General features: G+C 41.0%; 1 protein-coding gene across 26 annotated transcripts in view; it reads left to right on the top strand.

Moving 5' to 3' along the window:
- Positions 1–26,405, top strand: part of LOC121322986 (kinesin-like protein KIF1A) — a 111,758-nt gene that overhangs the window by 15,433 nt on the left and 69,920 nt on the right. For 12 of the 26 annotated variants that reach the window (XM_041263680.1, XM_041263678.1, XM_041263677.1 and 9 more), the window contains exons 3-18: positions 6,996–7,069; positions 11,719–11,898; positions 13,585–13,653; positions 14,067–14,245; positions 14,515–14,626; positions 15,157–15,234; positions 15,343–15,405; positions 16,253–16,270; positions 16,558–16,636; positions 17,044–17,122; positions 19,953–20,095; positions 20,672–20,710; positions 22,764–22,966; positions 23,366–23,445; positions 23,603–23,678; positions 26,062–26,141. In XM_041263680.1, coding sequence (XP_041119614.1) covers positions 6,996–7,069; positions 11,719–11,898; positions 13,585–13,653; positions 14,067–14,245; positions 14,515–14,626; positions 15,157–15,234; positions 15,343–15,405; positions 16,253–16,270; positions 16,558–16,636; positions 17,044–17,122; positions 19,953–20,095; positions 20,672–20,710; positions 22,764–22,966; positions 23,366–23,445; positions 23,603–23,678; positions 26,062–26,141 — 1,552 coding nt within the window. The remainder of the gene's footprint in view (positions 1–6,995; positions 7,070–11,718; positions 11,899–13,584; positions 13,654–14,066; positions 14,246–14,514; positions 14,627–15,156; positions 15,235–15,342; positions 15,406–16,252; positions 16,271–16,557; positions 16,637–17,043; positions 17,123–19,952; positions 20,096–20,671; positions 20,711–22,763; positions 22,967–23,365; positions 23,446–23,602; positions 23,679–26,061; positions 26,142–26,405) is intronic. The other 14 variants (XM_041263686.1, XM_041263685.1, XM_041263684.1 and 11 more) reach the window with 3 other exon arrangements.

Below are 26,405 nucleotides of genomic sequence, written 5' to 3'. Positions count from 1 at the left end.
CAGATGGATCACATTAGTTTACTGCAAAGCTTTGTCTTAGTTGGTGCTTATCTTGGCAAGAGCCGAGTTCAAATCAGCATGAAGTTCAACATATACTCTCATGTAATGGAAATCAAATGAAATCTAGAACATAATAGGAAAACTATATACACATACTGGCATAATGATGACGATGATGGTGATGAAGACACTTGGGTGAAGAAGACAACTATGGTAAACAGGACCACAGGAATACCGAAGACGGTAAACAATTCAAGTGCGGGCGCACTCGCAGGTGCTCAAAAGAATAATCAAAACAAAAGGCGAAAGAAAAGAGGAAAGTAGAACACAGTAATCAAACTACAAATAAAAGGTGTTGTACTCGGCAGGGTCACCCCGGCCGTCGCTACCTGCACGGCCCGGGTCTCCGTCCTACTCTTTGCTGTTCCTCAGGTATTTTTACACACTATCGGGGTGTGCCCAAGGATTCCTCGCTTTCTCTCTTTATCTCTTTGGCTTGTTCTCAGTGATTTTCTTTTTCTTTTCTTTTCTGTTTGTTCACGGTCTGGACTAGTCACGCTTCCGTTGGCTCGGTCTTGTCTAGAGGGACAGATGTGAGGAAACAACAAAATATTCATTTATAGCCCAGCAATCCCCCCTAGGCCCACCTCCTAGCCACTCAGAGAGAGGGAAAGCACACACACCCTCTTCCCCACCTCTCTGTGTCACTGCCATGACTGATAGACGAATCCCACGGGGTTGCCACCCTCCTCCTGCAGCATCGTGCATACGTCAGACGGCCAGTCTCCCCTGTTACACCCCCATTCCAGAAATCAGGTATAAAGTAGCAAGTACCACCAATGGACAAATCTGTGGTTATCTCACTGGTTGCATATAGCTCTCTGTTTAGAGAGAATACCATTCTTTCCTGTATTGTCCTGGCTTCTGCTTTAGTTCACAGATCTCAATCACTTTGTTCCAGGCACAAATCCAGGAACACTTTGTTAGGAGTATCATCATTGACCAAAATCCTGCTGACATATCCACACTCTCTGCTCCACTGTGCTATTGATGGAGCCAGTCATGCATAAAAGCCTGACTGACAAAATACTGTCCCTTCTCAAATCTTCTTTCCCCAATGAGCAGAGGATGTTTCCAAGCGACTGATCCCTGGAGGCAAGAGTGGATCTTGACAGGTCTCTGCCAGACCTAGCTGGTGCCTAACCAGAAGGGGTCACTGTTGTGAACCAACACCAGACCATTCTCATCCCTAGTCTACATTTTAAATGCCAATGTAGCGCTCCACACAGATCCCAAGTCAAGATCAGACAGTTTGACTGGGATTTAGTCCATAACCTAGACTACAGTATCTCCAGTTTTGAATCCAGTGATGGTCTTCAAGTATTGAACAGTTTAAACTGTTAATGAGAGTTGCAAAACATATCCCTTAGACTTGTGTACAAAAATCAAACATGCTTTTTTCAAGTCAAATAGAAGCTGTGATAAACCCAAGCCCAAAACTTTCATAAAGATGCATCGAATACACAAGAATTTGATTTCCCCCACGAGCCAAACCTTTGTATAGAGATAACAAATGAAGTGCATTACCAGCAGCTAAATTAAAACAAAGGGTGGATCTATTTTAATGATCTGAACAATGGTGAATCTAAAGTACTGCTATCATCTTTCCTCTATATTATCACAGTTCTGTTTCCTTTACCTCCAGTGCTTCCCACTTCATCAGGAACAATTGACGTAAACTGGTTTATTTTTACCTGAGTTTCCAAAGTACCGTATGTATGTGAGAGTGCTTCTCCTGTTTCATGCACTTCACTTCAAAGGACCTGTAATGGATAGCCTGTGCTTATTCTGTAGATGTAGAGATAATCCCCTCATGTCTCACCTGCTCTTTTCTGTTTTTGTCGAGAGTGTATGGTGGTGCACTGTAAATTATTATAACATAACATTTTAACAAGTTGATGTAAACTGTCCATGTAAGGTTGTTTTTTCTTCATATGAATAATTTACTGTAAAAATCTACTTCTTCAATGCCAGCTTTTTCAACTGTTAATATCTGTAAATCATTTGAGTTGTCTGAATAGTCACTGTCTCCTCTAGCACATTTTATAGCGACAAGATAAAGTGAGACTAGAGAACCTGGTTGCCTAGCAACAGAAATTGTCCTTGACAGGCTCCTGTTCTCCTGTTCCCTGAGGTCTGATGAACACCACTGGTTTCTGTTTTGTTATGGAACTCTATGTTCAGTTTTTACAGTAGTGAATAAAGCAATGTTTAACTCCTTCCCGCTACCATGTTAAATTAACTATACAATAAACTAACTAAAAATGACTGTGTATTTATGTGGAATATACTGTATCCACATTTGTGATGTAGGGTAGATCATCTTTATATTAGTAAGCGCCAGTACCATTGAGTACAAAGCAGCGTATTTCCAGCAATGCAAAAAGAAACTTGATTCAAGGCAGTATTAACAAAGTAACATTCTCTGTGAATTACGTTCATTTGGTTCACATAGTGTGTACTGCATACCCATAGACTTTCACATGGGGAGTGGACACATTTCTGTGTAAACTTACCATGGTTCTTATAATAAAATTGCAACAGTAAGCTTCAAATGTTGTTCCAAATCATTATTACACATGGAGTTTGTACAAAAAAAGATTTCTTCACTACCTAAAGGGTTGTGAAAATTGTAAATAACGTGCTGAAACAAAGCCATGCTGAGAATAAATAGGTTGCATAATTTGTTGCATTCGCTTAAGACACTGAAACTTGTATTCTATATCGCTAAGAGTTTCCTCCAAAACCATGATCAAAATACAGTCCACACTAATGAAAATAACTATTACATTAAGTATAGCTACAGTATGAATAATACTATAAAGCACAGTATTATTCATAATAAATTGTCAGATGTTTAAATATATAAAAATTCAATTCATGATATATGTCTCAGATGTGCAGTTTTGAAAGAAAGACATGTTTTACAAACAGGTTAAATAAAAGTATGTTTGCAGCCATGCTTTTTTTTATTTTTTGGTCTTCCTGGGTCAATAGCAAACCAGCTGCTTCCCCTATTGATTGATATGCTTTCAGTCAGTAACATGCCTTGACCCAGAACACACTGCTGAGGTGAAATGATCCAGGAAGTGCAAACAGATAACCTGCGAATAAGGCATGGAAACTGAGAGCTTCCTCTAACCTAAAGACATACAAGATATCATGCTTTAAACTGAAAACATGTGTGTGCTATAACATGTGTTTATTTCAAAACTGCACACTTGTGACCAGTTTAGCTAATGGAAGTGCACAACAGGTAAGATTTCTGAAATTATTTTGTCATCATATCTTTAGTACCAGTTATACTGCTGAACCTGTGTATCCTTACCTAGCAGCAGTGCTTTTGCTGTTTTCTCTGGATCTGTCTGATGAGCTGTAGCCATTTGAATCCACCTGCATACAAAGCTCTTTTGTTTTCACTGGTGATGTGGGAGTCATGAGGAATAATATTCTCATGATGTAGAGAGACTCTGGTACAACCAGTGCTCTGTGTTGTCTCATATGTGCCTATGGCTGATATCTGCCATCACTTAAGAATGATGAAGATCTTTCTATGCATTATTTAGTTAGGGTTCCTTTTAGTCAGTGAGTAAGCTGTTTAAATGTACATTTTTAATAATAATTCTGCTTTATTAATTTTGTTCCAGGCTTTCCCAGTATAATTTTCAATGCGGCTGGGTAAGAAGGCTACATTCATTGTTATATTATATTTGAATTGCCTTATTGTAACTGCTGTCTGTTGTAGTCAATCAAGAGTCTTGCATGGATTGTCTTGTTTTATAATGCAGGGACCAAAACTGAGTGCAGTATTCTTCTGTAAATGCCATCTCGCCAGGGTAGTGTACAGTTTTGTCATACTGTACCTTGATTTCCACTCTGCACTTGTGACTATATTGCCAAGAATTGTGTTTTTTTTTATTATTATTATTGATTGTTATGAGGTGTGATTTGTTGATGAATGCCCTCCAATCAGGTGAGGCAAAACACTGATCAAGTGCGGGGGAAACAAACTACAGTAGCAACTTATGCACTAATGTGTTTTTTTTTTTTTTTTTGTTAGATTGTCTGTTGTCTAAAAAATGTTTAAAGAAATACTGTTGTGATCTCGACCTTATGAGGGGCTTCCATCAAGAATATTTATAGGCGAATGATCAAAACGATGTTATACTGTAAGTCGATGTAGTAATTCTCATGTCTTAGCATGTGGCAGCCACTGCGTTTTTTCCAAAAGCCACTACCTAGACTCCTCATTAAAGAACCTACGTGCTCTGTTCCAATTCCAGTGAGTACATTGACACACCGTGGCTGAATTCACTCAGCATGGAGCCTTGCTTTACTGCCAATGTCATTGACATCATTTGCGCATCGTTTTGTCGTCTCTTATAAAGACACACCTTGTTGACAGGGTCATCACTGCGACAGTGGGCCTGGGTTTTGAAATATCATTTTACAAGTAAGGCATTAACATTCTGTCGTATTCTGTTGGGAAAGCCAGTTTCTGTTTGTTTAATAGAGCTTTGCAAAACTGATTTTGGTGCATATAATAAAAAGTAAAGTGCTTAGTAATCAATTTCATAGATTGCTCTGTTCAATCCTGAATATGTAAATGCTTACCTGATAAACACCAAATGCAATTAAAAAATATGTAGATTTACACTTAATTTGCAGGCTTGTAACTATATAGGCAAGCATTCTGCTATTATCTTTTAATTGCCTCCCCACGCTATGTCTTCTCTTGGTATGTCCTTGTTGGCATTTGAATCCTACATTTCTGTGACATGCATGCAACTCTTTACATTAATTACTGTTCATTTTAATTTAGATTATTCAGGGTCACGTGTCAGCCACTCACCCCAGATTTGTATTGTCTGCAAACCCTCCCTGTCTATGTAATTTATTTAGATATGTATAATCAGGAGTCCCAGTTAGAAAGCACTCCACACACAAGGCTGTTTGTTTCCTGTGCTTTAACCTGATAGAAGTTCACATGAACACACTAACTGGATTCCCACCAATTTCAGCTCCAGTGATTTCTACACCAATAATTCCCTTAGTGAGTTTGTTAAAGATTTGCAATGGAAAATATCCAACAAAAATTACTTTACTGTCCTCTTTACATAAATTCCTCCTAGCTCAGGCTTGTACAGAAACTGTTCAGGGTAAAATATGCTGGTGAATTTATTAAACATGTCCTATCTTTAAGTGCTCAAACAGTAATAAATAATGTTAAGGAGCTTATATATTGGGACAATACTTCTTTATTACATGACACTAGAATTTTTTCACAGACCTCTTCATGACCTCTGTCTGAGGCAAGAATGACACTGCAAATGACAGTGAATCTTAGTGAATATCAGCCTTTTGACATACGCAAGTAAAGCTTTATAAACATTTCACCAATTAATTTGGCACATACACAGGTTGACTTTGCTGATGTCGCGTCTGGCTTTTGCCACCTTACCTCTGTTTCCTTTGCATCTCGTACGCCCCAGTCCTCAAGGGCACCTGGTCTTGATTTCAGGCCTCTGTTGCTAGGTGACCATAGATTCTTGCAAGAAGTGCTCATCATTTATTTAAGCCCCTTAGGGTAACAAGAGCCATTTCACACAGGCAGAAGGATCTGATTGCAGGAGATTTGTGTGTGTGTGTGTGTGTGTGTGTGTGTGTGTGTGTGTGTGTGTGTGTGTGTGTGTCTGTGTGTGTCTGTGTGTGTATTTGCGTCCCAGTATTAGGATAGTGGCAATATAATCTACTGTTCTCTCCAGAACTGACAGTGTTGAGAGAGCAAATGTGTGCCGTAAATATTCTACTCAAAACAAACAACTTATGAACATGATTTTTTTTTTTTTTTTTTTTTTATGTTCTATGACAAATGTAGCAACTGTGCATATTGCAAGTCATTTCTACTGGTCAGATTTAATTGTGATTAAATGTTTGTTTCTAAGCAAGTGAACCTCACAGATTCTATAGAGAAAGGCTGTGAAGAAAGCAGAGCTTGACAAACAAAACAGGACAAAGCGGCCTTCCGTTTTAGCACTAATATCTTGTAATGTTCTGTGTGGAGCTTCTTGTGGAGAGACTGGCTTGAAAGATACTGGTTTCACTGGGGTTTGAGGTGGGGACTGGAAGAGTGTGAAGCTGACAAGGCTCTGAAAGGCTCCCCTTTGTAGTGAATCTCACAGCCAAACCCCTGGGCCGTTGTCTCTTTGAAAACCCAAAAGCCAGCTAGATAAATAACATGACTGGCTGACTGTCAAGTTCTGAGCTGAACACTGAAGTCCTTTGTCTGCCCACGGAGAACATTTACATATTTTATTATTTAATTGCAGTGCATACAGACAAATTGAAGACTTTATGTTCTTATAATGAGTGTCTTTGGAAGGGAGGTTGTAGTTTACTTGAGGCAATAATACAATTCACAGATTAACCTTGAGTTGAAGATGTAAAGCATGTCATTGTGTTAACAGCTTTGAAATGATCTAGTGGTTGTGTCATCTATAGTGTAAAAATGCAGTCCATATACTCTACAATGACCTGTGCTCTATAGCTAAAGGGAGCTAATTTGCTGGGAACGGTATTTATAAAGGAGACAATTATGCTGCATATATAATATGTATCTTATGCAACTTTGAATGTTGGGAAACCCTATTGTAAAGCATGTACTAACAAAGTGGTACACATTCTTGTAAGTACTATTACAGCACAATTTAGAACTGAAAAGGTGCAAAAAAAATGCTCTGAAACTCTACTTCATTTCTCCTCAAGTATGTAGCTTTTGAACCCCAATGACTGGTTCAGCACCCCAGACACTTTAAGCCCGTAGTGTAGCTAAAGCCAGGAGCCAGAGAACACAGTTAGAAAGATTTGGGCAGACATTGTGTTTGAATGTGTCTTGATAGATTTTTAACCCAGTTCTGCCTTTGTTTTTCTTCCAGCCATTCTCAACCCAAAACAGCCCAAAGAGAACAAGAGCTTCAACTTTGATTATTCCTACTGGTCCCACACCTCTGTGAGTAACCCTTCATGTAATACTGCTTATTTACTACTGCGAACATTGCCTTTTATGTGTACTAGAAAGCCATTTAGATTCAACAATTTAGATTCCTTTTATATATATATATATATATATATATATATATATATATATATATATATATACACCCACACACACACTGTAACGACACAAATTGTGGAAACAACAAATGATTTACAGTAAGACAGGGTGGGGATTGTATTGTCCACTTTTCCTCTTTCAGAGCCTTTACTTACCAAATACCTTGGTCTCTCTAAATAGATCTTACTGAAATCATTTTAATGAGAAATTCATCTCACAAGCATGATAGTACTCCAATGTAGTCTCATTTTTCTTGGTGAGATGTAAAACTGGAGTTGGGGAGTTTATAGAATATCCTTTTCTATTTAAAAACATGCACACAATTTTAATGAGCAACCTGTCCTACAAGTGCCGTGGTCCCCAAATATGATCCACTTACTACCAATGCAGAATGACTGGGTATGGCATTTTCTCTTCACTTTACCCTCAAAAATAGATTTCTGGCTAAGAACTTCCAAGGACATTACACTGAATATTGTACTTGTCTTGGCAGAAGCCAAAATACCCAAAATTGCTTTTTGGGTAAAACAGAGAACAAATGCTCCACCCAGTCATTCAGCATTTTTAATAAATGAATCATATTTATGGTACCATAAATTTGTGAGATCATTAAAATGATTAGTGTATTTTTAAAGAGGAGACAATTATATTTTAAGTGATACCAAGATATATACATTGAACAAAAATATAAACGCAACATGTAAAATGTTGGTCCCATGTTTCATGAGCTGAAATAAAAGATCCCAGAAATTTTCCATACGCACAAAAAGCTTATTTCTCTCAAATTTCTCCTTTGCCAAGATAATCCATCCACCTGACAGGTGTGGCATATCAAGAAGCTGATTAAACAGCATGATCATTACACAGGTGCACCTTGTGCTGGGGACAATAAAAGGTCACTCTAAAATGTGCAGTTTTGTCACACAACACAATGCAGCAGATGTCTCAAGTTTTGAGGGAGCATGCAATTGGCATGCTGACTACAGGAATGTCCACCAGAGCGGTTGCCAGAGAATTGACTGTTCATTTCTCTACCATAAGCCACCTCCAACGTCGTTTTAGAGAATTTGGCAGTACGTCCAACCGGCCTCACAACCGCAGACCACGTGTAACCATGCCAGCCCAGGACCTCCACATCCGGCTTCTTCACCTACAGGATCGTCTGAGACCAGCCACTCGGATAGCTGATGAAACTGTGGGTTTGCACAACCGAAGAATTTCTGCACAAACTGTCAGAAACTGTCTCAGGGAAGCTCAACTGCGTGCTCGTCATCCTCAGTCTTCACCTGCCTGCAGTTCGGCGTCGTAACCGACTTCAGTGGACAATTGCTCACCTTCGATGGCCACTGGCACACCGGAGAAGTGTGCTCTTCACGGAGGAATCCCGGTTTCAACTGTACTGGGCAGATGGCAGACAGCGTGTATGGCGTCGTGTGGGCAAGCAGTTTACTGATGTCAACGTTGTGAACAGAGTGCCCCATGGTGGCGGTGGGGTTATGGTATGGACAGGCATAAGCTACAGACAACGAACAAAATTGCATTTTATCGATGGCAATTTGAATGCACAGAGATACCGTGACAAGATCCTGAGGCCCATTGTCGTGCCATTCATCTGCCGCCATCACCTCATGTTTCAGCATGATAATGCACAGCCCCATGTCACAAGGATCTGTACACAATTCCTGGAAGCTGAAAATGTCTCAGTTCTTCCATGGCCTGCATCCTCACCAGACATGTGGTGATGGCAGCAGCAGTGGACCCTCAGGAGGTGACGGCAGAAGCAGCGGACCCTCGAGAGGTGACGGCAGCAACGAACCCTCAGGAGGTCATGGCAGCAGCAGCGGACCCTCAGGAGGTGACAGCAGCAGCAGTGTACCCTCGGGAGGCAACTGCAGCAGCAACTGACCCTTGGGAGGCGACGGCAGCATCAGCGGACCCTCGGGAGGCGCACTCAGGAAGGGAGCCCCTGGCCATAGAGGTGGCAACGGGAGCTCCGCTTCTCCCTCGTACCCTGTAACCAGTAGCTCCGGGCAATCCCAGGCGATGCTTGGCAGGCATCCTTGGGCGGAGCGAGGCAGGCATCCTGGGGAGATAGAGACGGAACCAGCAGGTACTCACCCTCTGCTGGTGGAGGTGGCGGAGGTAGAGGCAGCTCCTGCTGCTCTGCTCCTGATGGTGGAAGCGGTGGGAGCAGCGTGTAGTCTCCTGGTGACGAAGGTGGGAGCAGCGTGTAGTCTCCCCCTGTTGCAGGGGACTGGTATGGCTCTCCCTCTATTGCAGGGGACTGGTGCGGCTCTCCCTTTAATCCTGGGAAAGTGGTGCTTGTGTCTATGCTGTGTTGTGCAGGGAAGATAGTGCTCAGGGGTTAGTGCTGGCTCTGTGGTGGCAACTCCTGGTCCTCTTCCCCGCGTCATAGTGATGGAGGCAAGGCAGCTCCTGCTCCTCTCCTCGTGAGGATGGTGGTGAAACCAGCAGGTATTCTCCCTCTGCTGATGGTGGTGGGAACGACATGTATTCCTCCCACAGTGGTGGAGTTGGAACCAGCAGGCATTCACCCTCTGCTGGTGGAGGTGGGAACAGCAGGCACTTTTCCTCCGCTGTTCTCATCTTGGGCTGTGGACCTGGGGGCTTCCCTTTCTTGGGCTGTGGACACTCTGCATCCTCCTTCTTGGGCTGTGGACGTTTGTGCTCCTGCCCCTCAGGCTTGAAGGCGAAACCAGCAGGCATTCTCCCTCTGATGCTGGAGCCGGCAGCGATGGCTCCTCTCCCTTTGGTGCTGGAGATGACAGCGATGGCTCCTCTCCCTCTAGCACTGGAAACAGTGGTGAGGCCTCTCCCTCTAGCGCTGGAGATGACAGCAATGGCTATTCTCCCTCTGGCGCTGGAGACGATGGAGCTGAAGATAGCGGGAGCCCTGCCATATCTGCAGCCAGGTAGCTGATTACCATGCCCGCAATGTCTGGAAGGGACACTGGGTGGTGTTGCTTTTTCCAGGATTCCCATCGCTCTTCATCTCTGGCCCACAGGAGGTTGATCGGGGAAGGCCTCTTCGGCATTCCTCCCAGGCTCCACCAGCCAGCCCCAGATTCCCTCAGAGGAGAGTGAATTTGTCGGCCTCTGAGCCAGTGGCACCTCTCCCCCTGATGACGAACACTCAGGCTCCTCCTTCTCCTGCCATGCATGGCTCTGGCTGAGTGGCAGGTACCTGACCTCGCCACACAGGAAACACCACCCTTCCTCATCCAGACAGACGAGGCAAACATTCGGTGTGGTAGAGATGCAACGGGACCTGCGACCGGCCCTGTACTGCTGTTGCTGCACCTCCTGCTGCCACTCTTGCTGCTGCTTTCTCCTGCCACTTCTTCCCATTTTTATTATTTTTTTATTTATTTTTTTCAAAAGGACACTTCACACAAAAAAAAGTTGTTGTTTTTTTTGGTTTGTTCTTTTTATTTTTTGAAAAACACACAAAAAAACGCTGTCCTTCCCTGGTCTGACTAGTGGAGGCTGGGTTTATCCCTCTTCAGACACCGTATGTGACCAGGATGACTGTAGCGGTGAGGTCAGACCCGGAAGAACACAGAAACCAAAACACATAATGGCGGTGAACCTGAGACGCTATGGCATCCAGCGTTGTATTAAATAATAAAGAAACAAAAGATTTAAACAAAACACACAACACTGAAAATAAAGGGTGCTTTGGCCAAACAAACAGACAGACAAAACAGGCATGGATGAACCCAACAAACAAGTACCGCGCTGGCACTTCCAGCACGCTGTAGCAATTGTTTTTAAATAAACTCTCCTCTCTCTGTCTCACCCATTCTCCACTTCCGAACACATAACCCTGAGTGAGTAAAAACATGCTGCTTTTACACAGCTGTACTGAGACTCGATTGCTAATCAATCATTCAATTGGAGTCTCGGCACAACTGCACATGAATTAATAAAAGTGCAATTCCCCGTGCTCACATATTATTACATTTTACCTGCACGTGAAGTGCTGTGCAATCCTATTGCCTAAATACAAATTACACTTTATAACACTCGTTCTCATAACCCATATTTATATCCCGTGTATTTTATACATAAACATCAACGTTAACACACTACATACAACATAAAACACAAATAAACACAAAGGGGCGCCACACTCCGCCACACTCCCCTAATAGCCCAGTTTTAACACATGTTGTGTCTAGTTTTTTGCTGCCATCTTGTGTTGGTTCACACTGAATATGACAGGTATTATTTCCAAATGTTCGTGTACAGCACGACACAAGTAAGATACAACGGGCCACTTTTTTAAAATTTGTTTTTTACAAAACTAAAACCAAACAACTAAGTTATATATTTCAAGTTTTTTAAAGAAATCTCGGTATGTTTTGTGTCTCGTTTTGTCACATTAACGTGGTTTTTTTCATTTAATTAAGGAATGGGGGAACGCTTTGAAAATAATGCCCAATACTGGGTAATGTTATAAGATATGTGTAGCTATGGCTCAGGGGTTGGTGAGTGATGATTTGCTCTATTGTGTTTTACAGCCAGAAGATATAAACTATGCATCGCAGCAGCAAGTTTACAGAGACATTGGGGAGGAGATGCTGCAGCACGCCTTTGAAGGATACAACGTCTGCATCTTTGCCTACGGACAAACTGGAGCCGGCAAATCCTACACCATGATGGGCAGGCAGGAGAAGGACCAACTAGGCATCATCCCATTGGTACTGCTTTAGAGTCCTGGGGTTGGGATGGAGGTCTAGGATTAGAACTGGGTATTTGGGTAGCAGGGAGGAAGGACAGTGGTAAAGCTGTGGTCTGGGAGGCAGGGTGGCACTGGGAATTGTAGCAGAGGACTGATAGGACAGCAGGGTTTGAGCTGAAGGGCAATGTGAGTTCAGTAAAGTGTCTAGAAAGAAGACTATGTGGTGTTAGTCTAGCCTTGTGCAGGGATAGATACATGTCGCCAAATAATTCCAGTAAATCTTATCTAATATTTATTACCATCACTTCGTAGATCTCACATTTTCCTATATGAAAGAGGCACACTTAGCTTAAAGGTGCATTTGATTTTAATGGTATTTTTTAATTGCATTTATAAACAATAAAACTGGCAAATGTTTCTTGTACTGTTTTCCATGCGTGGTTCTGCAGGAAGAGGGCAGCACCCCGTAAGATCCATCTGTCAGTCATGTTGATGACACAGAGAGGTGGGGTAGAGGCTGTGGTGGCTTTCCCTCCCTCTGAGTGTCTGAGAGGCGGGCCTTGGGGGATTGCTCGGCCCATAAGTACTGCGCTTGGTTATGCATGTGGCCGTGATTGGGAATACAAAGAGACACTTGCCGAGAAGGCCAGTGTAAACATAGACCAGGCAGACCAAAATAGGCAATCACGGCTGGGGAAGACAGCCAGCCAAGAGAAAGAAGACCATATCGAAAATAAATTGTTACGTATCTGAGGGAACATGTAAAAGTAGAAGGAGAACCTTGGCCACCCCAGTGTATAGTGCATAACAGAGTAGGACGGAGACCTGAGCTGACCAGCATAGCGGCAGCGGACAACAGCGCCCTCTACAGGCTAAAAGAAAATATATAAAAATAATAAAACTGGGCACCAGTGCAGTGTTTTCAATGAAACCTTCTGTCTCCCGTGTGTGTCAGTGAATTGCCCACCACCATTCCACAGTTTCATATAGACCAACAAAGATATAGCATATACAGTAGGTAAGATTTAGTGGAATTATGTTTTCTAGCACCATGTACTTTAAATAGTTGACTTAGGATAGCACTTAATTAAGACTGGGAATCTTTGTGGTCAGTATTAAGAACTAAGGAGGATCACACTGATGACCAGTGATCTGTTTTGTATACTAAAGCTTGTTGAGCAGGCTGACACACTGTGGTAATATGAAATACAACAGAGGTAATGCTTGAAGTACTGGGCTGGTCACTGCAAGGTTTGAAGATGGAGAGACAGAAAACATCCCTGATGTCATCAGTAGAATAGAGCCGATGATGTATAACACAGTGTGTGTGGCAGCTGCCAATCTGGCAGTGCCATGGATTGCCCAGATAATATCTTTACAAAAGGCATCATTGTTTGTTAGAGAAGTATTTAGAAGATGTCGCCATCTACTGTCCAGTTTACAAAATGGCTCTCAAAATCTTAGACTTGATTTATTATTTTTATATTTTTTGCAAAACACTAAATAAAACCCATTTTACTCCGCCAAAAGCCCAGAAGTAACAATTGTTAAACTCTGGGCAGGACGTCCGCTCATTGCTGTTAATAAAAACATATTAATACAGCCCAGAACAACATGGGAGCTGCAGAACCTGAGCTTGGCTTTTCCAATCTGAAAACTCAAAAATACCAACAACGACTAACACATTATATTGTCTTTTTCCTAGATGTGTGAAGACCTGTTCTCCAGAATCAATGACGGAAATATTGACAACAGCCTGGCCTATTCTGTGGAGGTGAGTTGAATGCCATTTGTTTTCACAATGAGGAACCATCAATGAGCTACACTAATGTAATATCTCCTTGTTAATAACCTGTTTATAGCATTAATTACTGCTATCATAATATCACCTTTGGTCACACATTTTTTATGTAATTTTGAGAAATTTTAAAACAGTTTGTGTGAACTCTATAGAGTTCAAGAAGTTGCCCTACCATAACTTTGAAAAAAAAAACACAAAAAAAACGAACTGAACCGGAACTCAATAAGCTCCTAACAGTCAACTCAATAAGAGCCAGGATACATTTCCATAGAGCCTAGCATTCAGTTCTGTAGAACCCTGAAACTGAGTTGTATTGGAATGTGTATCTGGGTGGGGTGAGCTCTTTGTGATGCACAGCTGGAATGAGTATCTATGTCGACTCCCAGGTGAGCTATATGGAGATCTACTGCGAGCGAGTGCGTGACCTGCTGAACCCCAAGAACAAGGGCAATCTGCGAGTGCGAGAGCACCCCCTCATGGGCCCCTACGTGGAGGACCTGTCCAAACTGGCTGTGACCTCCTACAACGACATCCAGGACCTCATGGACTCCGGGAACAAGGCCAGGTAATCAGGGAGCTTCTATTAAATTATTGACTAGCTATACCATGGGTGGCCTGGTTTTTGTTCCAACCTGGTTCTAAATTGTTTAATTAACCCAATTAATTCAGACCCTGAAGTAGTTAATGATCTCATTTTCCCTGTTAATCCTGGAGTGGAATTGTCCTCCAGAACCATGATTGGATACCCCTGATCTATATGGATTTCATTAACCAAACTCTTGTTTGGCTTCTCATTATGATACGCTTTCCTAAAACTGGATTCTCCTTCCCCAGGACCGTGGCAGCCACCAACATGAACGAGACAAGCAGTCGCTCCCATGCTGTTTTCAACATCATTTTCACACAGAAAAGACAGGATGAGGAATCTGACAACACCTCCGAGAAGGTACACCTGATCTAACCTCAAGGAAGATACTGGAGTTCTGGAAAAAAAAAAAAGTTGTCTCAGAATGCAGGTTGCTTTCCTTAAGGTGTATAACAGATGGAAGTTAGGCCTTCCATGACAGTTTGTCTTATACATGTCCACAGCACTTGGACATTATACCCCTTATAAAAGTTTAACGCAATACATTTCAGTAGTAATTTTGCAGGGTTTCCATGCTTTTCTCAATGTTATACAATGCATTTAGCAGAGTTTACCATGGTTTGCCATTTCTATAACACACTATACCTCTTTGTTCTTATTATACTTTTTTGCTATGCTTTTACAATGAGAAACTTTTATAAGGGACCATATGGCAGACAAAGAAACCTCCAATTAGTTAGCTTGCCAAAAAAGACATTATTAAATAAAAATACACATTTGCAACCTTTTGTTTTAATTGCAAATGGAAATGTAGGACTAAACACTGCACTGAACGGGAGAAATTAATTCTCATTGTTAAAGGGTTTTAACATTTCTTTGATTATTTTTAGGTGAGCAAAATCAGCTTGGTTGATCTGGCGGGCAGCGAAAGGGCAGATTCCACAGGGGCCAAAGGGACCAGGTTGAAGGTATGTATGAAATCACCTTTGTATTGTGGAGTCCTGTCTTTCGGAATATACAGGACCTTGTAAGTGTTTTTATGTTCTTGTAATTTCTCCCGTCTCTGACCCAAACAGGAAGGTGCAAATATCAACAAATCGCTGACAACTCTGGGGAAGGTTATCTCAGCCTTGGCGGAAGTGAGTTTTGTCAATGTTTTATATTGAAGATATACCTTACTTTTCTAATTTTACAATGAATTCCAGTTGTATTAATGTTTTGTATTAGACTCTTTTTAATTGTTCTTTTTTTACAAAGTGGCTTTATTATCTTCATTTTTCAAATTTTGAAACCGAAACCAAATTTGTTGTCTCTTTTTTTATTTCAATTTTATTACATTTTGTATTATTATTTTTTGTGATGCGCTTTGGGATCCTTGATAAAAGGCGCTGTAGACATATAAATTGTTGAGTATTACATTGTATGTATCTTTTACTGGGCCATCTTTGTAAACAAGCTGTTTGCAGATCAGATGGCTTTTCCAGTGAATACAGTTCTTAAATAAAATAAACACATAAAGTGAGTCGGATTCAGTTTGGATATAGAGTAGGGAACTGTAATCAACGTTGGTGTATAGCTATCTCATTCCTGTTAAGCAGAACATAGGTTACCTTTTCAAACACAGGTAGGGTAAAGCTAGCTACTGCCTGCTGCAAGAGCTCCTGTAGGAAGGTACTGTTTTACAGATCAGGGACGTACGTTAGAAAAGGAAGGGCTGCAGCAGGAGATCACATTATCTTGCTTATATATGGGTAGTAGATCAGGAGACACACCTTGTTGGAAATTGCTCTGTTATGAGTCAGATTTTTAGCAAAAAAAGGACTTCACTGTATTTTTTGCATTAAGGTATTTTTAAAGAGATTGTTAGACAAATGTATCAATTATATATTAATGTATTTTTAGCATCTCCATCCTCAAAAATGTTTGCTGCAAAGAAACTGATGAAATATTTTAAAATATTGTTTCCTGTTTACTTCTTTCTTGTAGGACTCGGGATCCAATAAGGTACTGTACACTTCAAATACCCCTTTCTGTTGTTAATACAAATCAAATAAGGTACTGCACACTTCAAATACCCCTTTCTATGCTCTGCTTGTTTCTGTAGATTTTAGATGATCCTGGTGAGAAATGGGTCTCGAAAGGGCTTGGAAACACTTTTAGAATTGCTTGCTATTTTTCTTCTATCAAAAAGTTCCTAAAACTATGTCATCTTCCTCTTGGACTTAAGTGCAGAGTTTTTAATAAACTGATCATGTTTAAAATGAATATCTAAACATATGTTTATTTAACAGAACAAGAAAAAGAAAAAGGCAGAAAACTTTGTCCCCTACAGAGACTCGGTATTGACTTGGCTTCTGAGGGAAAACCTGGGTAAGATTTTTATTTTTCTCCTTGCAAACAAAATAGACATTGGGTCCTATGGGATACATTTATCAAGGTCTGCTCCAAAGTGCAATTAATTTAGATTTTTTGTGAAATTACAAGAAAAATTGTTCATTGTACAAAACTAGTAACACAGATTAAACACATGGAGATTAATTCCTTAGTAAAGAATATGTTCACTATATTATTGAGCAGTAGAGGCCAGTAGTTAAAAGGTCAAAAACTCTTGTGATTTGTTCTTGGAAGTATATGAGCCAGGTACTGAGAACAAATGCAAATAATAATAATCACAACTCCATGTTGGACAGAACTCAAAATCACTTCTAAAAAGGTTATGGGAATGTAAACAACCCTTTAAAATGATGTTGAACTTTATTTTTGCCTTCCACTGTCAGGTGGAAACTCCCGTACTGCTATGGTAGCTGCGCTCAGCCCTGCTGATATCAACTACGATGAGACTCTCAGTACTCTCAGGTAGGGAGTCCAGTACAGCGCCAGGGCATCAGCCCCTGGTCAACCCTCACACATACACACAGCAAACCAATCAGAGTAGAGAGACTGGTCAACCCTCACACATACATACAGGAAACCAATCAGAGTAGAGAGACTCTGGTCAACCCTCACACATACATACAGCAAACCAATCAGAGTAGAGAGACTCTGGTCAACCATCACACATACATACAGCAAACCAATCAGAGTAGAGAGGCGCTGATCAACCCTCACACATACATACAGCAAACCAATCAGAGCAGAGAGACTCTGATCAACCCTCACACATACATACAGCAGACCAATCAGAATAGAGAAACTCTGGTCAACCCTCACACATACATACAGCAAACCAATCAGGGTAGAGAAACTCTGGTCAACCCTCACACATACATACAGCAAACCAATCAGAGCAGAGAGATTCTGATCAACCCTCACACATACATACAGCAGACCAATCAGAATAGAGAAACTCTGGTCAACCCTCACACATACATACAGCAAACCAATCAGATTAGAGAGACTGGTCAACCCTCACACATACACACAGCAAACCAATCAGAATAGAGAAACTCTGGTCAACCCTCACACATATATACAGCAAACCAATCAGAGTAGAGAGACGCTGGTCAACCATCACACATACATACAGCAAACCAATCAGAGTAGAGAGACTCTGGTCAACTATCATACATACATACAGCAAACCAATCAGAATAGAGAGACGCTGGTCAACCATCAAACATACAGTGCCTATAGTAAGTATTCACAGCTGTGAGTCTTTTGGGGTAAGTCTATACCAGGTTTGCACATCTGGATCATGCAATAGTCGCCCATTCTTCTTGGCAAAATTGCTCAAGCTCTGTCAAGTTGGATGGGGTTCATTGGTGGACAGCAATCTTCAAGTCTTGCCACAGACTCTCAATCGGATTCAGATCCAGGCTTTGACTGGGCCACTCTAGGACATTCACTTTCTTGTTTTTAATGCACTCCAGTGTCACCTTGGCTGTGTGCTTGGGGTCATTGTCCTGCTGAAAGGTGAATCTCTGTCCCAGTCTTTGGTCTTTTTCAGACTAAAGCAGGTTTTCCTCAAGGATTTGTCTGTAATTAGCTCCATCCATTTTGCCCTCTACCCTGACAAGCTTCCCAGTCCCTGCCAATGAAAAGCATCCCTGTAGCATGATGCTGCCACCACCAAGCTTCACAATAGGGATGGTGTTGCCTGGGTGATGTGCTGTGTTGGGTTTGCACCAGACATAACGCTTTGCCAAAAAGTTCAAGATTCACACATACATACAGCACATCTACCAGAGTAGAAGGACTCCCACAGAAACACTGACATGTATACAGTACTTTCTGTTATTTCATTATATGTTTACTGTGGATTGGCCTGATCTCAGAGACAGACAGGCAGATTATTGTCTTTATTGCTTTGTTGAGATTCTTTACGCCAAAAACATACATATAAACTGCATGAAACCTGAAGTGACTGCCATATTCAGTGGGCTTCAGGTTAATTGAAATAAGAATATTGATTCTTTTGAATCCCTTGCATCAGACTGAGTTAGTTTCCTAGTAAATCATCTTTTGAGTTGTTTTGGTTTAATCTCCTGAGCTGTTTGTCTGTTGTCTACATGCAGTTATAATTTGTGTATAGTCCACTCAGCAGGATGGAGTACAGTGCTCCCTATCACTATCTTAATTACACAACAAACAATGTGAAGTATTGAAAATAGTGAATTAAGGAATTTTAGGTGCAATAAAATGCAGAACACAACCTACTGTCAACATGGCCTAACTTTGAATGAACCGAATTTGTCAATTATTGAATCGTAAAATCGTGAAAGGAGGAAGCATTGTATTTCATATTAATAGCTTTGAAACTGATCGTTGTTCTTAGGGGTGTGCCGAGTAACAAGTACAAATTAATATTTGTAACGAGTATGGTTATTTTTAACCAAGTACAGTTATTTTGCTATTACACATTACTTGGAGGAAAAGGGATTTAAATAATACATTGACTTAGCTACTGGCTCCAATAGGGCAGTGATGAATATCATTTATTAAAACATACTTTTTCAGTTGATATTGGGTAACTTGGGGTTTTAGCAGTTTTCAAGACTAATCCTTCCATTTGTGTGTGTGCTCAACCTATTTTCATTTTTTAAGTGTTTGATTTATTTGAAGGTGTTTTTGTGTTCAATTGTAGTCATATTTTGTGCTTTTTGGATATTTTCTTTGTCTCCCAAGAACAGCTAATTTGTGTCTAAAAGCTTTAGCCTGCTATTTTTTGTTATACACAACGAAAGACTGTTTTAACATACATCTGTTTTACCATACATCTTGAAATGCAAAGCATTTGTATATCATCTTGTAAGAAGACAGGGGTTTCTTTGTCTTAACAAATTAAGATTTCTTGTGCTGTTAATTTTATTTTCATTTGCATCGCCTACAAAGATCTCCTTTCCAGATTTTAGTTCAACTAAAATAATACAGTTGCATTAGAGAGACCACCTGGTGGTCTGAAGTTCTTGTACGTAGTTCAGTAATTCAAAACAATTGAACAACATTTAAAAGAAACAAACCAAAAAATATTTTCACTTGTCTTGTGGACAGAAAAATATCCCACCCTACTTAAAACTCATCATATCATATATCTTTAAAAAAAAAATTAAATAACACATTGGGACTTCGAAACGTAATGGGTTCTCTGCATACCCATTATGATTCTGAATTTTTTGTTTTATTTTAGTGACAGTATTTTGTGTTTTCAGTTGTAGCTATGTTCAAATGTTATCGTCTCTTCTCGTAGGTATGCAGATCGGGCCAAGCAGATCCGCTGTAACGCAGTGATTAACGAGGACCCCAACAACCGGCTGGTTCGAGAGCTAAAGGAGGAAGTGTCCAGACTGAAGGACTTACTGTTATCACAGGGACTGGGAGACATCATAGCAAGTAAGGGACTGGTGGAGGCAGGGGGAGAGAGGACTTCTTGGTTTGCATAATCTTTTACGTGCACGTCTAAACTCTATACACACACACACACACATGGATCAGCTACAATTACTATAACTACAAAGACCTGTTGTTAAAACCCATGTATTCTACTGAAAACTTATTTAAGTAGATCATAATTTGCAATTAAGTTTAATTGTTAACTTATCTTGAACTTTAATATACACACTGACAGTGACACACAAATGCATACAGGGAGTGCCATGTACATGTTACGATACGCACACATTCACTGATTGTATTCCCTTCCATATTGATTATTCATCAGTGTGCTTCCTGTCAATTGTAATTCTTAATTTCTTAGTATGGTCCGAGCATAAGTTTATAAATGAGACTTATCACAACAGAATAGTGGACTAGGCAAACAGCTTGACTGCATTGCTCTGTCAACACAGACATAAACATGCACAAAAATACTTGCTTTATGCACTTTTTCTGTTTACAAGTCATCTGGGATAGAAGTGCATGTAAATGTGTTTGACTCTGGTTTCTTTTCTCTGTCTCTTTCCCTCCCAGCATTTCCAGGGAAGAGCAGCGAGATTGCCGGTTTGAAATGTGTGTATCTCAATAGTCCGACGCTTTACAGCTTCACTGTGCATCACAGGGCCCTACAGCATGAGACAAGGGGTGGGGGAAATATATAATAACAGGCCTTTCATTGAGAAGGATATTTCATAGAATGCAGGTATCCTTTGGGTTTAGTGTACATGGGGCATTCAGTAACAGTCTGGTTTTATGAAATAATTTCCATTTATTATTTTGGAGATAATTAGGGCCTAGAGAAATTCATGGAAGAACTGTTTATCTGTAATTCCGTCCTACGCTCACAGACTCAACCTAGTCTATGGAATTATCAATAAGCATTTCAAAGACATTCTTAACAACCCACAGCTGTAAGTTAAAAATTCCAGCTACGAGTAATATTAAAGATTAGATCACCATGACTTGTATCCAATGTATACACGTGTAAAACAGATGGACATACAGGGAGACAGACAGATGCTATGTAACGCTAGATTCTGATTTTAGCTAATTTCTTTGATACTGTTAGGAAACTGCTGTTCTGAAATCCATTATACAGTCATTCTTAAACCCTGTAATGGAATCCATCTCTTCTTTCAATGTACAAATGTGTGGGATAAAGTAAGTGTAAAAACTGCACCATTGTCAGAGATTTAAATAAGTGTTCCACAGGTCCACACAAAGTAACCAAAATGTAGAAATGCAGAGTTAGTTTGTGTGAAATCTTCTAATTATAATTGTAACCTCTCAGGCATCATCTCAACAGTCTTCTTCTTTACCCCTTGTCACATGGAACTTGTTTCCTTATCCAGCCAAAAATCTGTGCAAGGGATTGATTACCATATGCTTATCAATTGGTACATTTTAGTTGCTGTGTCATAGCCTCACCAAAAATGCCTCTGTGTTCCTGGGTTTTACGTCACTGGATCTGAAAATGTAGCCACTGAAATGTACTGCTGGTCGCACGTTTTTTTTTTTAAATTAACAATCCCGGTATAACACATATTCTATATTTCTTAACATACTGACTAATTAGTTAAGCACTGGAAAGCTAGATATGTAATAGAGGACATTACTTTAGTCCCAAAAGGCTTCCATAAAACCAGACAATGCATAGCAGTCTCATTATTGCCCTGGGTCAACTTTGAAAGCTGTGTCAGAGACCTGCTGGCTGGTCTCATGCTGTAGCGTTACTGTAGCTTGCATGCTCAGAGACAGTGCACCCCTGCTGGTGCTTGCTTTAGCTGGCTGACATGAAAGCTGGCTTTGAATGGCAGAAAAGTGCCATCTTTGGCTGCCTTAAAGTGCACAATATTTCACCCGGCTGTTTCTTTGCAGATCGTGTAAGATCAATTGTGAACAGGACATTCTTGCACCATATGCTTTAAAACACTTCCAACAATGAATTAGGGCTGAGGAATGGGAGGATGTATAGTGAAAGGTTAGAACTGGGGAGGCAGCTGGTAAAAACTAGTGGTTTAGACTGAACATCAGACTGGGCAAGTAGAGCATGCAGAAAGGTAACTGCTTGTCTCTTGCTGGATTCCAAGGATTTGATAAACTCTGCAACTTGATGTATTTGATTACCAGTTTTGGCTAGCTTAACACTTTACTGAGCACAGCATGAGGGGCTTTCTATTTGCTGTTTTGTTTGTGTCTTGGCTGTTTAAATGACCTATTCTTTGCAGGTGTAGAATTTGAGAACAAAATAGTTTGTTACTGAGGAGGAGTCAATGGCAGATTTACAAGCAGGTTGACCCCCTATCATAATCTAACCTCAAGACATCTGTCTAATTTCACTCTTGTCTTTCTCTTTTTAAGACTATAAAGAATAGACTGTTTTAAACCCTAAAAGGTTATTTCATTTGTTTTCAGTTTATTTTAATTTGTATTTCTTTTTTGCAAACATCTCTCTATCGCCTTGTTTTTTGGATTCATTTCGAACCACCTGTGTCTTGTTTTTTTCTTCTTTTTCTTCTTCCTCCTCCTCCTCCTCTACTCTCTGGTTTCTTCTACCTCGCCCCTTCTTTCTCTTCTTCCTCGTCCCACCCATCCTTCCTTCCTGGTTCCCTCCTTCCTATGACAGACCTATCCGATTTCAAGAACAATAACAAAAATCACCAAGCTGTCAATCAAAGGGGTGATCTTTCCACAGTGGCCAATGCGACGACAGGGATGAGCCCCTCTCCCTCTCTCTCCGCCCTCTCCAGTCGGGCCGGATCCATCAACAGCCTCCACGACCGGATCATGTTCAGTCCTGGCAGCGAGGAGGCCATTGAGAGGCTCAAGGTGAGGCAAAGACAGGTCTTACTACAATGAGGGCTGGACAAAAAGACATAGCAACAGGATCTTGTGTGAAAAAATGGACAGTGACAAATGCCTCGTTTCCACTGTGGGCCAGGGCCAGCCGTGGCCAAGAGAAATGTGTTTCAGTGCTTTTTTCAAAACGTGTAGGTTCTTTTCCTGCGACAAAAGGGCCCAGTGGGATTGTGGGATAGTAGTGTGCTTTGTTTAAAAAAATAAAATGGCACCATGGCACAGGAATAGTTACATTGATAACTACTGTAGCGCAGTTGATGGATAAACAAGTAATTTCTTCATAAACGCACTGACAGAAGATGCAGTTCAGTTGTATTTACTCTCTGATTTCAATGGGATTTCAATTAAGATATTCTTCTTTAATGACAGGAAACTGAGAAAATCATTGCTGAGCTCAACGAGACGTGGGAGGAGAAACTCCGGCGGACAGAAGCCATCAGAATGGAGAGGTAGTGATCATGTCAACACAGACAGGACATAGTTCGCTTTGATGCTCAATTTACAGGGGGGGTGGGGTGGGGGGTTGCTGGCACACTTTTTATGTTTCAACTGTGAAGAAAGCAATTCTAGAATTTGCCTGCATATTTGGCCTCTTTATTTCCACAGAGAGGCTCTGCTTGCAGAGATGGGCGTGGCCATGCGCGAGGACGGCGGCACAGTGGGCGTGTTCTCACCAAAGAAGGTTAGTAATCAAGTTGAGAATGTAGCGTGTATAATGCCAACACTTAACAATCAAACAAAACAGATGACTACAAGGAAAAAGAAGCTCTATCCCAGGGGTATGTTTACAGGTGGCAATCATTAAAATTTGTTCCATCGTATGGTTTCTATGTAAGTATATATGTGTGTACATGTATAGTTTTATATAAAATGTGTTCTACGTATATGTACCTTGTTTTCGTTTTATTTGTGTTTGTGTTGGAGCAAGTTAAAATCACTTTTGTTTATTTTTAAGCCAGCAGCAAGAAAACCTCAGCCAGTTTTTATCGATACAGTTGGGTTGTTTTCTCCAAATGAGGTTGGTTGGTTTTGAACGGGTCTGAAATATGGCTTGTGTGTGAATTAGAATGCAGTGAGCTTCCATAATTCCTATCTCTTACTCTTCTGTCTAAGATACAGTAGGATTGGTTAGAATAATAAGTGACAAATGTTATTGGCTAACCCAGTTACTGGCAGCATTACTACACTGGTAACATTTGGACCCTAGGCCTGGTAGTACTTAGGAAACTGCTAAGGAAACGCACACGCTTAAATTTAGAGGTGATTGTGACTCAGTAGGAACTGCTCTTACATGGTGTTAGATGGTGTGCTAAACCATGTGTGTGTGTATATATATACATATATATATAAAACATTAGGAACACCTTCCTAATATTGAGTTGCACCCCCTTTTGCCCTCAGAACAGCCTCAGTTCGTTGGGGCATGGACTCTATAAGGTGTCGAAAGTGTTCCACAGGGATGCTGGCCCATGTTGACTCCAATGCTTCCCACAGTTGTGTCAAGTTGGCTGGTAGTGGATCTCTACTCCGAATAGCTCGTTAAATCTCATTCCACAGACGCTCAATTGGATTGAGATCTGGTGACTGGGCAGGCCACTGCAGTGAGCTGAATTCACTGTCATGTTCGTGGAACCATTCCTGGACAATCCTAGCCTTGTGGCATGAGGCATTATCCTGCTGAAAAAATCCATTAGCAGATGGATACACTGCTGCCATGAAGGGATGCACCTGATTGGCAATGATGTTCAGATATCCTGTGGCATTCAAACGTTGCTCCACTTTTATCAAGGGGCCCAATGTGTGCCATGAAAACACACCCCACAACATCACACCACCACCACCAGCCTGTAATGTTGATATGATGGATGCATGTACTCATGTGGTTTCCTCCATACCCTATTCTTTCCATCAGTGTGAAACAGCAGGAACCGGGATTCATTAGACCAGACAATGTTTTTCCAATCCTCCAGCGTCCAGTGTTTTTGTTCCTTAGCCCACTGCAACTGCAGTTTCTTGTGTTTTGCTGAAAGAAGTGGAACTCTGTTAGGTCATCGGCTGCCATACCCCATTCGTGACGAGTTGTGCATTCTTTTAATGGTCTTTCGGCACCAATGTTGTACTGGGCTGTCAGTTGACTAACTGTACCCCGTCTGTTGCTCTGCACAATTCAGGTCAGTCCTCTTTGGCCTCTTTCATCAATGAGCCATTTTCAACCAGTGGCCTGCCATTGGCTGGATGTCCTTTGGGTGGTGGACCATCCTTGATACACACGAGAAACTGTTGAGCGTGAAAAACCCAGCAGTGTTGCAGTTTTTGACACACTCAAACCGGCGTGCCTGGCACCTACTACCATACCCCGTTCAAAGGCACTTAAATCTTTTGTCTTGCCCATTTACCCTCTGAATGGCACACATGCACAATCCATGTCTCAATTGTGTCAAGGCTTAAAAGTCCTTCTTTAACCTGTCTCCCCTTCATCTACAATGATTGATGTGGATTTAACAGGTCACATCAATAAGGGATCATAGCTTTCACCTAGATTCACCTCGTCAGTCTATTTCATGGAAAGAGCAGGTGTTCCTAATGTTTTGTGCACTCAGTGTATGTATATATATAGGTTTTTTTTTCTTTTCATTTAGCTTAGAAAAAGTTCTTGATCATTATGCAGTATTATACTTTCCTGGGTCAGACCTCTTTCGTTGCAGAGAACACTTTGCTGTCTTCACTCAAGGTCTTCTTATGCATGCTGTTTTGAAATGCATGACGTTTCTTTTTTGTTTGTTTTGTTTTTGCTGTGATGCTATGTTCTTAAGGCATCATCTTGAGTTTCAGGTTATAGAACTACAGATACTTACAAGAATATATGAGAATAAGAAAAGTGACAAACGAGAGACTCCCAAAACGGAATCCGGAGGGCTCAAGCCCTGACGGTGCTCCCATTGAGGATTGAGAGCGGTGCTAATGTTCCAGTTTGATGTGCTAGCAGCTCTGTTCTTTGCTGATCCCTTACCGGTCTGAATCAGAAGATCAGAATCAGTTTAAATGTACACCCGGATCTTTTTCAGACCCCTCACCTTGTGAACCTGAATGAAGATCCTTTGATGTCAGAATGTCTTTTGTACTATATTAAAGATGGAATCACCAGGTAAGGAGATATCTTGTCATTGAAACTGGGCCAAAGCTCACTGTGTATTCCTTTAGTAGTGTATTGGTTAGTCTAACAGTATGGTGACTAAAATGGGTTTTGTTTTCTTGTAAACAGAGGGAGTTGTACCAACTTTTTACTTTTTTGACAAAAATTATTATAAAAAAAATTGCAGCATCCTGTGCCAAATTTTCTGAGAGCTAATATCAGACCATTATTGTAATTAGGTTTCATATTCTGTAAAGCAGCTTCCTGTATCTCTCT

This window comes from Polyodon spathula, chromosome 11, assembly GCF_017654505.1.
Source record: "Polyodon spathula isolate WHYD16114869_AA chromosome 11, ASM1765450v1, whole genome shotgun sequence".
Lineage (NCBI taxonomy): Eukaryota > Metazoa > Chordata > Actinopteri > Acipenseriformes > Polyodontidae > Polyodon > Polyodon spathula.
This window is presented reverse-complemented; position numbering and strand designations above follow the sequence as displayed.